The sequence below is a fragment of the Meles meles genome, chromosome 4, assembly GCF_922984935.1.
Source record: "Meles meles chromosome 4, mMelMel3.1 paternal haplotype, whole genome shotgun sequence".
In the NCBI taxonomy this organism is placed as follows: Eukaryota; Metazoa; Chordata; class Mammalia; order Carnivora; family Mustelidae; genus Meles; species Meles meles.
Genome location: NC_060069.1, coordinates 65,537,828 through 65,550,956, shown reverse-complemented (window position 1 = coordinate 65,550,956; position 13,129 = coordinate 65,537,828). Strand labels below are relative to the sequence as shown.

The 13,129-nt window shown below is 37.2% G+C and overlaps 1 protein-coding gene across 1 annotated transcript in view; it reads right to left on the bottom strand.

Annotated features, from left to right (window-relative positions):
* The window catches only part of SPATA16 (spermatogenesis associated 16), a 236,938-nt gene that overhangs the window by 47,293 nt on the left and 176,516 nt on the right, over positions 1-13,129 (bottom strand). Inside the window, exons 7-8 of the mRNA XM_046002990.1 lie at positions 3,591-3,737; positions 2,427-2,539 (exon numbers count right to left, since the gene is read on the bottom strand). Coding sequence (XP_045858946.1) covers positions 2,427-2,539; positions 3,591-3,737 — 260 coding nt within the window. The remainder of the gene's footprint in view (positions 1-2,426; positions 2,540-3,590; positions 3,738-13,129) is intronic.

The window sequence follows — 13,129 nt, the reverse complement described above, 5'->3', positions numbered from 1 at the left end:
TGGCAGATATAAGCTTATTTAATAAATGAGAAAAAATAGCTCAGAGGTTAAATGATTTGCCTTTGGGTTATATTGACAGAGCACATCTATGGACAAAAGTCTTCATCTACAGGCGTCACAAGTGAAGGTGACAACTAATAAGTACTATGCAATACTCAGACATTCAAGTGGACAGCATTTCCTATGTGATAAGAAAAAACACACTTCAGGTAATCTTAAAAACACTGTTGAGTGCTTCTTGGGTTACAGTTAATGGTACCATGTAGGAATAATTTCTACTCACCAACTCATTACTTGCTTCATTAAGCTAGGTTACCTTTGCAGCCAATTTTATTCAGTCCTGCTTTATTAAGCTGTGGTTGGGCATACAATAAAAAAATCTAGAGGCCAATATTCGGATATATTTGTGGTCCCTGGATACCTTCGAGCTCAGTTGCTTCAATTCCATTAAACTCTTTGAGATAATCTTCTAAAATCTGTTAATTCCCACAGAAGCTAACAGAAATGTTGATAAAATTCTTCACACTTAGCTAAGTGGTACTGACTAATTTTAAAGAGATTCAGTTATTAATTAGATGCCAAGAATCTTAGTTATGGTTTTCAAATATCCTTTATAGATACATAAAGATACATGTGTATACCAATCTCTAAGTGGCTAGAATGCCCTTTGGAGGGTGAAAAAAAATGAGTTAAGAACATTTAAAATGCGTGTGATGCCTAGATAGGCCCAATCTGCATACACAACACACTGAGATATGAGCTGTCAAGAGGTGATGTGGCTAGTGTCCTGACGAGTAACAAGGTATGGCAGGTATTGCCCCCAAAGAGCCAGGACACAGGCAGATCACTTCCACAATTTCTAGCACACTGGCTCTGCGAGGGTTACCATGAACCGATGAGGAAAAATAAAGCTCTGTGGTGACAGTTCTTGTTACCAAAGATTCTACTCTGTGCAAGGGTCTGATGATGACAGGGATGATGTATGTGGATCTCTAATTAAGATGGGGAGTTTGGTGATGGTGTGTGGCTAGAGGAGGTTATGATAAAGGGTAATTTGGAGAACAGGACCTAAAGTTTGTGGTAAAGCCAATGAGATTGCTGTAAACTGAATGTTTGTGCCCACCCAAAATTCATATATTGAAGTCCTAACCCTCAGTGTGATGGTATGGTGATGGGGTCTTTGGGATTAGACAAGGTCATGAGGGTGGAGGCCCCATAATGGGATTGATGTCCTTATAGGAGGAGATCTCAGAGAGCTTGCTCTCTGCCATGTGAGAAAAAATGGAAGTCTACAAGCCAGGAAGAGGGCTTTCATCAGAACTTGACCATGCTGATACCATGATCCTGGACTTCTGTCCTCTAGAACTGTGAGAAAATAGAGATGAATTTCTTCATAATAGAAATATAGGGGAGATAATCGAGTGGAACAGAGTTATGGGAAGAGGGGGAGCTCTGGTGGTAGGAAAATTGATAAAAATGTGCTTTTGTATTTGTAATGCATAGAATTACAAATCATGCAATAGATTAGGGGTTTTATAGCTTTTCTAAGATGCTGAATAATGTTATTGAGCAGATAAACTGCTCAACAGATGTTAAGTAGCTATTTGTGATGACCCCCTTGGTTCCTCTTGTAAGGTAAGAACATCAAATCAATGATGTAATACAAAAGCCACAAAAAGAAAATTCCTCAAAATTTCCAGCTTTCAGGCCTTTTGAAAAATATCTTAAAAAGAGGAAATCTGCAGCCTTTATAGCCCGTTAATGAGAAGTTCCCTTTATGTACTTTCAGTATAATGGCTTAAATTTTGTAAAACAGCACAGCAAAATTCAGGTATTATTTTGGGATTTTTATCACTGAAAAGTAGAAAGGGCATATTTTCCTCAGATCAGAAAAAGTGATTAGATAACTTACCCTAAGGGTGTACAAAGATCAATTGCCAATGCATCGGGAAGCCTCTAATTTATCAGTGTCGTATGGAGGCACTAGCTTGAAGACTCCAAATTCTTGTGTGGGTAACAAAATAGTTATGTATGATAGCCCAGGATATGAAATAGGGAAACACTATATTTACTAAAATTTTGTTTTTGATTTGAAGTAAGAAATGTACTGCAAACTTGAATTAGATAGGAGGAAGGCACACACACACACACACACACACACACACACACACACACACACACAGGCTCTTCAAAGAGCCACTAGCCTAATAAATGCTGGAAATTGCAAAGTGTAGCATTGTCGTATGTTTTAAAATGTAAAAAAAAAAAAAAATCATTAGCTAAACTTTGCTTGGTTTTGCCGATGAGATTTAACCGTGTTTTTAAACTCCTCTAATACTTGCAATATTTGTGCCATAAACTTTCCATACTTCTAGAATTGTCTAATATTTGTGCATTGGACAAATATAAAAGACTCATATACCTACATTCAGTTGGGTGCTTCTAATAAAATCCAGTATTGGCAAGATTCGCTTCCCCATTGTCTCCATGTGTCTCACTGTGTCTTCTTTGGTCAGTAGACCGAAGGGAGTTTTATGTTCTAAAAATTGTAACAATAAACTTTTATAATACTTTTTCCAGGCTTCCATTTCAAAATGCTTTTTTTAGCAAACTATAAACAGATATCTCAATGTTAATAGATATGAAATTTTTAGTGTAGAAAATAGCACCATCCCTAGACCACATGCATAGCAATGAAAGATCTATGAGGAGAAAGGCAGAGGAGACACTGCCCTTTAGAGACTATCATTTATTCATTTTGTTGTGTTTCCTGATTGAGAGATCTAAGAGACAGCCTATAACAATTCATCCCTCTCAGCAGAGTATGTTTTCCCTGACTTGTGAAAAAATGTTGTCATAAATGTGTCTGATTGTTGTCTTGTTCCTTCGAGGCATTACTCAAGTGTGCAGATCCCATTGACTTTGAATGTAGCTTGAAGTTGAGATAAGCCTCAGAGGACAGAGTGCCAGACAAAACACAAATCCTTAATTATACGGGTAGAGCTGAAGGAATAAATTCAACTCTATTGTGAATTTTGCCCACAAATCTGAGATTTCGACTCCATGTGAATATTTTCTTGAGTTTTGGAAGTTTCAACAGAATTACTGAATACCATTAAAGTATAATAAGTCCTCAGGAGATTTAAGCTCTTGGTAAATTACATAAGAAAAGAGTAGAACAAATAGCAATATAACAGATAATCCAACTGATTTAAGGTTTTCATTGGCTGTATTTTTGATTTTACACAAGTATTTTGGATAATTTTTGTTAATGGATGAAGACAAAAACTTACATTCTGTAAGTGCCCTCTGCTTAGGCACTGGTGATAGCACGGCTGGGGTGAGATGGTTGGAGTGAAGGAGGCAGGCACTCTAGAATTGCCTTGGTCTTAGGGGAACCTGAATCCCAGATATTGGTAACTAACCCACAAAGAAGATTGAAAGGAGTTCATTATAACTTGACAAACATATTTTGGGGGGGGCTACCTCTACTATATGCTAGACCTTATGATGAATAAGACTTGATGAAGAATGCACAATTCCTGCCTTATAACAGCATTAAAGGATAATAATAAGTCCGGGTGATTTACCTGTAAATGTAGGCAGCTTCCTGCTTGAAAATTTTTCCAAAAATTTCCCATCTTCTTTGTTTTTGAACCCAAGAGTCAAGAGATATTGTTGGGGAGGAAAAGATGACCAGTCAACTGTCTGGGGCAATACGTGGAGTCCTTGAAGATCTGAAATACAATAGGAAATGAACTAAAGAGTTTGATAACAAGGGGTATTTTTTCCTCCTAAATTTCAGGAATTGTACTTGGAAGACATGATAAAAATAAATATTAAATGTGCAAAGTAAAAGTACATGCATCGAATTGTCAAATAGATGATATATCAAAATCACATTTCATTATACTTTTCTTAAAATATAAACACATAGAACATTAGTAAAATATGATTGGATTACATGGATTTCTTTCTTCATATTCAAAATGATAGAAAATTCAGGACCAGCTTGCAGGCTTAATAGTTTCCTGTGTGCTCTTTTTAAGAGAATATGATTTTTCTGTTCATAGTTTAAGATTTAAAGAAATAATGTTATATGAAAGGAAAGAGAACAATTACCAAGTGAGAATTAAAATCTATCATGCTAACTTAGTTACCATCCCTCCCATAGTTGAAGAAAACTTGAAATGACAAATGCACTGACTTTCACAATTAGACTTGGAAATAATTTTAGGGTCATGAAAATGGTCGTAAAACAAACTCACATACTTAATGACCTTGAGAGCTATTATTTACTGAGTACTTACTTTCTACTTTCCTTTGTTCTAAGTAGTTTGTGCAGATTGTCTCTCTCTTTTTTTTAAAGATTTTATTCATTTATTTATTTTAGAGATAGAGGGAGGGAGAGAAAGAGAGAATGAGTAAGCAGAGGGGAAGGGCAAGGGAGAAGGACAAGTGAGTTCCACTCTGAGTGCAGAGCCCAATGTGGGGCTGGGTCCCAAGACCCTGAGGTCATGACCCTAGGCAAAATCATGAGTTGGGGGTGTAACTGACTGGGCCACTGAGGCGCTCCTGTGCAATGTCTTTTTAACCCACTGAGCCACCCAGGTGCCCCTGTGCAATGTCTTTTTAAATCCTCACAGTAACTTTACAAAATTGGTGCTATTTTCCCCATTTAATGAATAGGAAGTTGAGTACACACAAGAACACAACCTATAAGTGGACAAAGCAGGATTCATACCTGGCGGTCTGACTCCAGAGACCACAGACCTAACCATTGTATTTTGCTTCAGGCTTGCTAGGCTCTCTGTTACTTTCGATACAGGGACAAATGTCATCCATGGAGTCTTGGTGGCCAGATTCACTTAATTCACTTCCATTCTGAGTAATAACACTTTGTTTGATTGTGAAAGACTTCACAAATGAAGGATGATGAGCAGAGGGTTTAATGAGCTCTCCCTACTTAAAGCTGCCAGAAAGGGAAAAAGATGGAATTCCAAATATCCTTGAATTATGATTTAAAGGTCAATTTTTAATGTAGAATCAGAACTTAAATGGTAAAGATTCAGATATAGCCTTCATTATTTATCTGTAATATGTCCTTAAAAAATTATAAATGTGGGATGCCTGGGTGGTACAGTCAGTTAAGTGGCTGACTCTTGATTTTGGCTCAGGTCATGATCTCGGGGTCCTGGGGTTGAGATGGGGCTCTAAGCTTGAGATTCTCTCTCTTTCTCCCTCTGCCCCCTCCTGCTTGTGCACTGTCTCTCTCTAAAATAAATAAATCTTAAAAAAAAATAGATGTAGTAAACCATGAGTGTTTTTATCCACCCTCTCTGGCATCCTCCATTCCTGTTTTTAGCTGCAGAATCCTTCATTCAAACTAAAATTTACTAAGCCCAATATTTAAAGTTGCTAAAAGTAGAGCTGTTGTATTTGGAGCCTGGGATACTGACCACCCATCCTCATGTCTGTACCCTGTTCTACACCTCACATGCAACAGCCACCTTCAACCCTTCCCCAGAACAACAATTTCTCAAAGCTCTTTGGCACATTTTGGTTAAGAAAATAGGGTATGCTTGTCAAACAGAGAGTTACCATGTATGCTCATTATTGAAAAAATTTAAAATATCACAAAATATCTTTGTTTCAAAGATACAGAACAAAATATATTAGACATGCTTTAGTCTTTCCTTGGTGACTCAAAATCAGGCAATCCCTTGAGACTATTGAGGGTTTATCTGGCCTGAGATTATTATCTAGAACTTCTGTTCCATATGCTTTTTCAGGATTACCTTTTTCACTCAAGAACCAGGCAGGACAGGGCATATTATTATGCCCAGCTTATGGATGGCAAAACTGAGCTTTAAGAAGAGGTTGCAAACTTGCCTAAGATCACACAGTGAGCAAATGGGAGGGATCAGAACTGAAAGGCAGCTGGATGTCAAAACTTAACTCCCAAAACTAACCCCAGGACAGTTTAGCCATGACAATAATGATCACTCTGAAAACCAGTGGGAAATGTGTTCCAGAAACATGGCAATGCCAATGATTCTGGGTAGAACATTTCCTACCCTGTCTAGAAAAGTATAGCAAGCACACAGAGTTCTCAGAATGAAAGGAGTAACTTTTGTGGGTTTTAAAGTGCAGCTTCAACATGCCCCTTGAGTTGGTGTTTGAATTACAAATGGCTTCTTTTTTAAAGGATGTCTCATTTCTATAAACAAGGTAAAAATGTGATTTCTGCATTTCAATCTCAAAAATGCAGGAAATTTCTTTGCTTTTGAAATCTGCATTAGATTGTCACAGACACACCCTCTGCTTCCAACTGAATACTGTCTTGCTCTGAACAATACGGGAAGAGTTTGCCAGTTTTGCCGAGAAATCAAAAGGCCACTAACTCACCCCGATACATGGTCGTTGCATTTCTTTTGTGTTCATCCTTTAGTTCTCTATCAGATGCCAACATTTATAAATTGTCAGCGTCCCCAGGAATTGACATACTCTGGAGATTGAGGCTGGAAGATATGTGATCCCGGGCTATGGCTTGCTCTTTAACTGCTTTTGCTCCCTGACATAGAAGGCCTGCAGGCCTCCATGGGCCATTCTGGGGATAATGTTGGGGGCTGTCCTATAGAGATGTTCTTGGCTTCTTGGGTACCTCTGGAAGGCGAGAGTCCTTAAGAATAGGTGTGGCTGCTCTGACCTCCACACAAACCCAGAGAGGAGCATCCAGACATAGAAGCTTCTGGATCCCAGGGCTGAAACCTGTTAGCAGGACACCTTGAAAACTTTAAAGTCTACACTGAAGTGACAGGAGGCCCCAGAGTGGCAAAATCCAGAACTGATTGGGGTGTGCGGTCCATAGGCCGGTGTTTATAGTAGGTTTGTAGGGAGCATCTTGAGATTTGTCATTTTCCAGTGCAGCTCTATTGCCAGAAGCAGCCAGATGTTTGAGAGCTCAATTATATAAATAACAGGAGAACTTTGAGAGGTTGAAGTCTTCTTGCTCGTAAATATTTGGGGGACAAAGAGGAGACTGATACTAATAGTTGCAGTGATTAGATTGACTAGTGAAACTAATGTGAGTGCTATAGCTAATTTATTATAAAATATGCTTGCAAAAATATAAATATTTTCTGCTCCTTTCGACCCTGTATGTTTCATCTTGTGTGTTTGATCTATTATTAAATTCCAGGCAAAGTTTTAAAATGTGAGAGGCAACTACATTCATACAGTTAAGTTTAGAAAAAATATTTTTTAAAGTATCATTCTTATTCGATTTGTATGCAGAGTAAATTGCAATTGTATGAACATTTAGCCAGCAGGTGGTCTATGACCCAAAATGACGACATACTTACCAGATGTTGAATCTCATGTAACATTAATTTGAGTGCTAATTGTTCTCAATTTTATGCTCATAAACCTCTACCTGCGTCCGAAAAGCCCTGTGCCCCTGATGGATATGAAAGTTAACCAGATTGTATTTTTTTGTTCTTTGGTAGGAAAGTTGAATTGATTAAAAATGTCTTCTTTGCTTCTGTCATGCCAGAAGAACTGAAAAAAAATGATTACCTTAACGTATCCTTTTACAATTTATCACAATTAGAGATGAAATTTAGATGACCGTGGCCAAATTTATCATTAAAAAATCAGTTTGCAAGTATGACATAGTTCCAAATTTTTACCACCAGTGGATGCTTTAAAAAAGAATATCAAAGATAGATTATGCAGATTAAGTTTCTTGCATAGAAACATAATCTTGCAATTATTTTTGAAAGATGTCTCACCTCAGCAAAAGAGGATGAAGTTTGCCCTTTATCAAGAACCTTTCTTTGTACCACAGAACTCTGGAACTGACCAGTTTTCAGGTCTTCAAGTCATTTATGCAGCTTGACCTTCTGTAGTATTGCCCTCCTCCTTGAAGTCAGCTCCCTGGAGTTCAGTGACAGTCTCTTTACTTTCTTCCTCTCTGTCTCTGTCTCTGTCTCTGTCTCTGTATTTCACCCTCTCTCCTACAGACACACACCTCCCAGTTTCTCTTTCTCCCTTGTTCCTCCTGCCTTCTCAGTCAGTACTCTTCCAAGCTGTCCCCGGATCACTGATGAGTTCTTCATACGCATGCTCCTGGGGGCTTTCTCAATTTTTGTGGCTTTAGCTCTTACTTCTAAGCAAAGAGTTAGAGATCAAAGCTCTAGTCTGGCCTGAAAAATCTTCACCAAATTCAAACACAGCATTTCCAAATGTCTACTGGTACATTGCTATTGGCTCATCATTACAGAAATTTCCAGAAGGGAGCAAATCTGTTCTTCAAAAGTGATTTTCATAATTTCCACAACTTCCCTCTTCCCTGCTTTTCACCAATGTGTTGTAAGGATAACCATTTTTCACTCAATTATTCGGGCTTAGAATCTGGAAGCCAGGGGTGACTGGGTGGCTCAGTGGGTTAAGCCTCTGCCTTCGGCTCGGGTCATGATCCCAGGGTCCTGGGATGGAGCCCCACATCAGGCTCTCTGCTCAGCAGGGAGCCTGCTTCTCCCTCTCTATCTGCCTGCCTCTCTGCCTAACTCTGCCTAACTTATGATTTCTCTGTCAAATGAATAAAAAAATCTTAAAAAAAAAAAAAGAATCTGGAAGCCATTGTTGACTTTTCTTTCCTCTTATCTCTGACATTTAGCGAGTCTCAAAAACTAATTAAGTCTGCCAATTGTAATACATCTCATATTAACTTCTTTCTTAGCATAACCATTGCTATCACCCTGGTCAAATTTCTGGTCACATAGCATCTGGATTACAGAAGTAATTACAGAAGTTTCCCAGCCAACCTCACTGCCACCACTATCATTTTATGCCACCCCACCATGTAAGGAATATTTCTGGAATATTGCCTTTGTGTTTGCCACATACTTTCTCAGGAACTTTAGTGACTTCTTTCTTGGTATTCAAGGCTCTCAACTGTGTATATCTATTTCACAATCTCTACCTAATTCCTACATTTTCTCCTGTATAAACCTTTATCATCTGCTCTGCTGATTTCACTAGCTTGTACCAGCCTGTGCTTATCCTGCTTCTGAACTTTTCTTTGTTCAAAAAACTTCTTTTACTAAGAAACACTTCCATATTCTCTTTTTCCCTTTATTCAGTTGATGACTATCTTTCCAGATGTACCTAATTTAAGTCCCATCTTGTCCATGCAGGTTTTCCTGAATATTTCAACAGCACTCTTCAAACTCTTAAAGAAATCTATATTATTCACTCCAGAGTGAATTTCCTAAGGTTTCATGGGACTATGTCTTATCTCCCTAACAAGTTTTCACCTTCTTGAGGATGACATTTGTAAGTTATGCCCATGCCCAAGCATCTAGTAGGTGCTCATCAATATTTGAATCTAAAAACAAACTTTTCCAAACCCTGAATTTTTAATGATAAAAAAAAGAACTTCAAAAAATCTTTTTCAAAAAAAGAACTTCAGAAAGAACGAATAAAATGTTCAGAGCTTCTGAGATATGATTTATTTCTTTGTCACTAAGCTTAGAAATAAATATCACACAGACTTTGGTCCTTATTTTACCTAAATCTTAAATGGTTTCTGTTTAGCTTATAAAGAGTGAAGGAAGTAAAATAGTAAGTATTGCATAACTCAATGGAGTAAAATGCTCAAATGAACAGAGCAGCTTTGCCTGGATGGAAAAATTAGTTTCATATTTGGGTTGTACCTTTGTTGCAGCTCGTTCTCTGAGAAATACAAACTCATAGTCACAAAAAGAAGATTGGGTTAGTAGAGAGAGTCTGACTTAGTGAAACTGTTGGCATCACCAGAAAAGCATCTGCACAAACATGAAATATTGATTGTAGATCAGCAGACTCATCTATATATATATGAGAAATAGCTTTAACTGTTATGAAGTTAAATATCTGTAGAATATAAGCTCTCTGGAAGTAAAGTACAAAATGTAGAGGCCATCAGCATCAGTGTTTTCTGTTGGACACCTCATCATAAGCACAGACACCAAACTGTGAATGAACTTTACAAAGCAAATTTTTTAAAAGAGAAAAAGCACAAGAAATTTAAAAATTCTTTTAGAAGTATGCAGATCTGTTAGTGTTCTATCATCACCTTTCTCTAAGTTTCATTTCCTTCTCTATTTTCTGGCGTCTATGTCATTTCTCTGCCCTTTGTCCATAACAAAATGTTCTGACATTTTGGGTTGGAGCAAAATCTCATTTCTAAAGGTCCCAATTGCTCAGTATGAGATGGGACCATGTCAGTGTTATATGACTTCTTTTTACTGATCAGTTTCAGAGTTTGGCTTCTACAGTATCTTCGTAATGCCAACACTTTGTCATTAGTTCTTTCCCAACCATTTTCTGAGTTTTATCTTGTACTCTTTTTAATGCCAGTACTTCTATCTTGGAAGTTATCCACAAATTCACATCAGCAAGAAAATAGCAAAAGGCAGCAGCTTTGCAGCTAAGTTATCATTATTGCCTCCCATAAATAATAAAACAGTTTCTACTTTTAAAAACATAGCATATTTTGATTTTTGCATTTGATGTGTGAGAAAGCTCTATGGATAATGAATCTTCATATAAAAAGCTGCATTTCCCTTTGACCTTCATTATAGAGTTCTAGATACAAATGGAAAAATTTGGTTTCCATTCCTAAGATTCTTAATTTTCACTTCAGGTTGCTGGTCTTCTTTGATTCAAAACCGATCTTTGAATTTTTAAAGTTGGTCTCATAGACCATATGTAAACTTTGAAAAAACAAATAATCCCATAGGATTTTTATGCTTAATTCATTTCTATTTCACCTGGAATTCATGTTGATTCCAAAGTTTTATGTTTAATTTGCTGTTTTGTATTGATTCTGGGAGAGTTTCTTAATTTTATCCCCACCAGTGTAGACCTGAGACAATACAAACATTAAAGATACTGCTATTCCCTTTAATATTATTAGAGTCACAGTCAAAAAATAATACAATGTTGTTATAATACTATAAACAGCTTTTTTAAAGATTTACTTATTTGAGAGAGAGAGAGAGAGAGAGAGAGAGAGAGAGAGAAGGGAAGGGGCAGAGAGAGAGAGAGGGAGAAAGAGAATCAAGAGATTCCTAAGCAGATACCCTACTGAGCACAGAGGCTGACATGGGGCTCAATTTTACAACCCCAAGATCATGACCTGAACTAAAATCCAGAGTCAGACACACTCAACCAACTCAGCTACCCAAGTGCCCCCAGGTATATTTTTGCACTATATAAGAATTAGAATGGACATTTTTTGGTTGGTTACCTACTATGCCTTCTCTCCTTACTTCTTTTTCCTCTTGGCAGATTTCTTAATCTCTACCTGCTCTAAAAGTGAGATCTAACTGGTGAAGACCGTTCAATCCTGGCATTACCTTGACCTCAGTTTTGGTTCAATCATAAACATAAGTGCAATTTGGGTCAATGAGTAAGAGTGAGTCCGGGGACTGTGTGGAAGAGGCACTCACTGTTCTTCAGGACAGTGTAATTTGAGATCTGTAATGACATTTGAGCATTTTTGCTATTACTCAAGATCCTAGCACTTGAGGGGATGGTATAGGTAGTGGAATACCAGGTAGAATTTGAGAATAAAGCTGACAGAAGAAAATAGAGCAGTTAGTGAGCTGTGGGATTAAGCTGCATTTAAAGGTAGTGCTGCCTGTGGATCTTTCAATAATATAAATCAATGTGTTCCATGCCTCTCCCTACCCCTTTAAAACTTAAATATATTGAAGTCAGTTTGAGCTGTGATTCCTTCCACTTGAAACCAAAGATTTCTGATATAGGGATTTAGCTAGTCGTTCAGTGTATCTACAAATACTTTGGAATCCTTAAAATATTACAGCTGAGACACAAGGCAATCATAAATTCTTCAAGAATCTGGGAAGAATATCTTCCTTCCTTAAGACACAACTGTTTGAGGATTAGGAATTAATGTTTACAACTAGACAAAGATAGAAAAATTGAATACATCTTGGTGGTGCCATTATTATGAGAACAGTATTATGACATTATTACCAATAATTAAACTTAAATATATGCTAGCATTATTTTTCTTGATCTTTTTCATAGTTACTACTTTTTCAGTTTTGGTTAGATTCTACATCTTACAGAAAGTGACTCTTGGATAGTTAACTAAGAATGCACAAAAGAAGATTTACATACACTGAAAATTTAATTTCCCTGCCTATCTGGATTGGTAATCTACTTATCTGTTTGTTTATATCCCACTGTAGAAGTGTAATGACTTGCCTTACATAGATACTTATAACATAAGAAAAAGTGTACAAGAATGTCTGAGGAAAACAGAGTAAAAAGAAATGTAAGAGATGGGTGATAAAGCCATAAGTGAGATTAATACACAAAATGTGTTCTGGAAATTTTTATATACTTATTAAAATTAAACAGGATCAACTATCTCATTCACAATATTCCTACAGATTAACACTGGAAAGGACCTAATCTATTTATGAAGGAATAAATTTGGGGAGAATATTTGGAGAGCTTTGAGTGGGAGAGGGAACTTGGAAAGAAGGTGCCATATAAGTGTGTGTGTCCGCATCTGTGCATGCATATATATGTATTTGTGAGTGTGTATGTGCATCACAAGGTTTTGCTGAGCATTATGGGTTCCGTTCCTGTAAAACCTGCTTCGTGCCATGTATCTCACTGTAAGAGCTCCACCTTGCCTCAAGCCATTGTTGTTTTTTTGTGGGTTTTTTTTTTTTTGTTTTTGTTTGTTTGTTTTGAGAGGCTGTGGTAAAAATTTACAATACTTCCACTTATTTTTGGATTATTAAATGGTATTTCTTTAAATGCTCTCTGTCTTCAAGTCAGACTCCATAAGAAAACATACCAAGCAGGATGAATTAAAGTTCCAGGAAGGTCTAGGAGAAGTGCAGTCATGGAAGGCAAGAGTAGATGATGGAGACCAGAGGCAAACAGTGCTGTAACCTGCTACTGCGAAGGACAAGTGAACTGCTCATTGAGAAGATCGAACAGTGCCAGAAAACTGCACTTCCAGTTGGAAAGACCAACATTTTCATGTATTTTTTTAAGATTTTATTTATCTATTTCTTTGACAGAGAGACAACAAAAG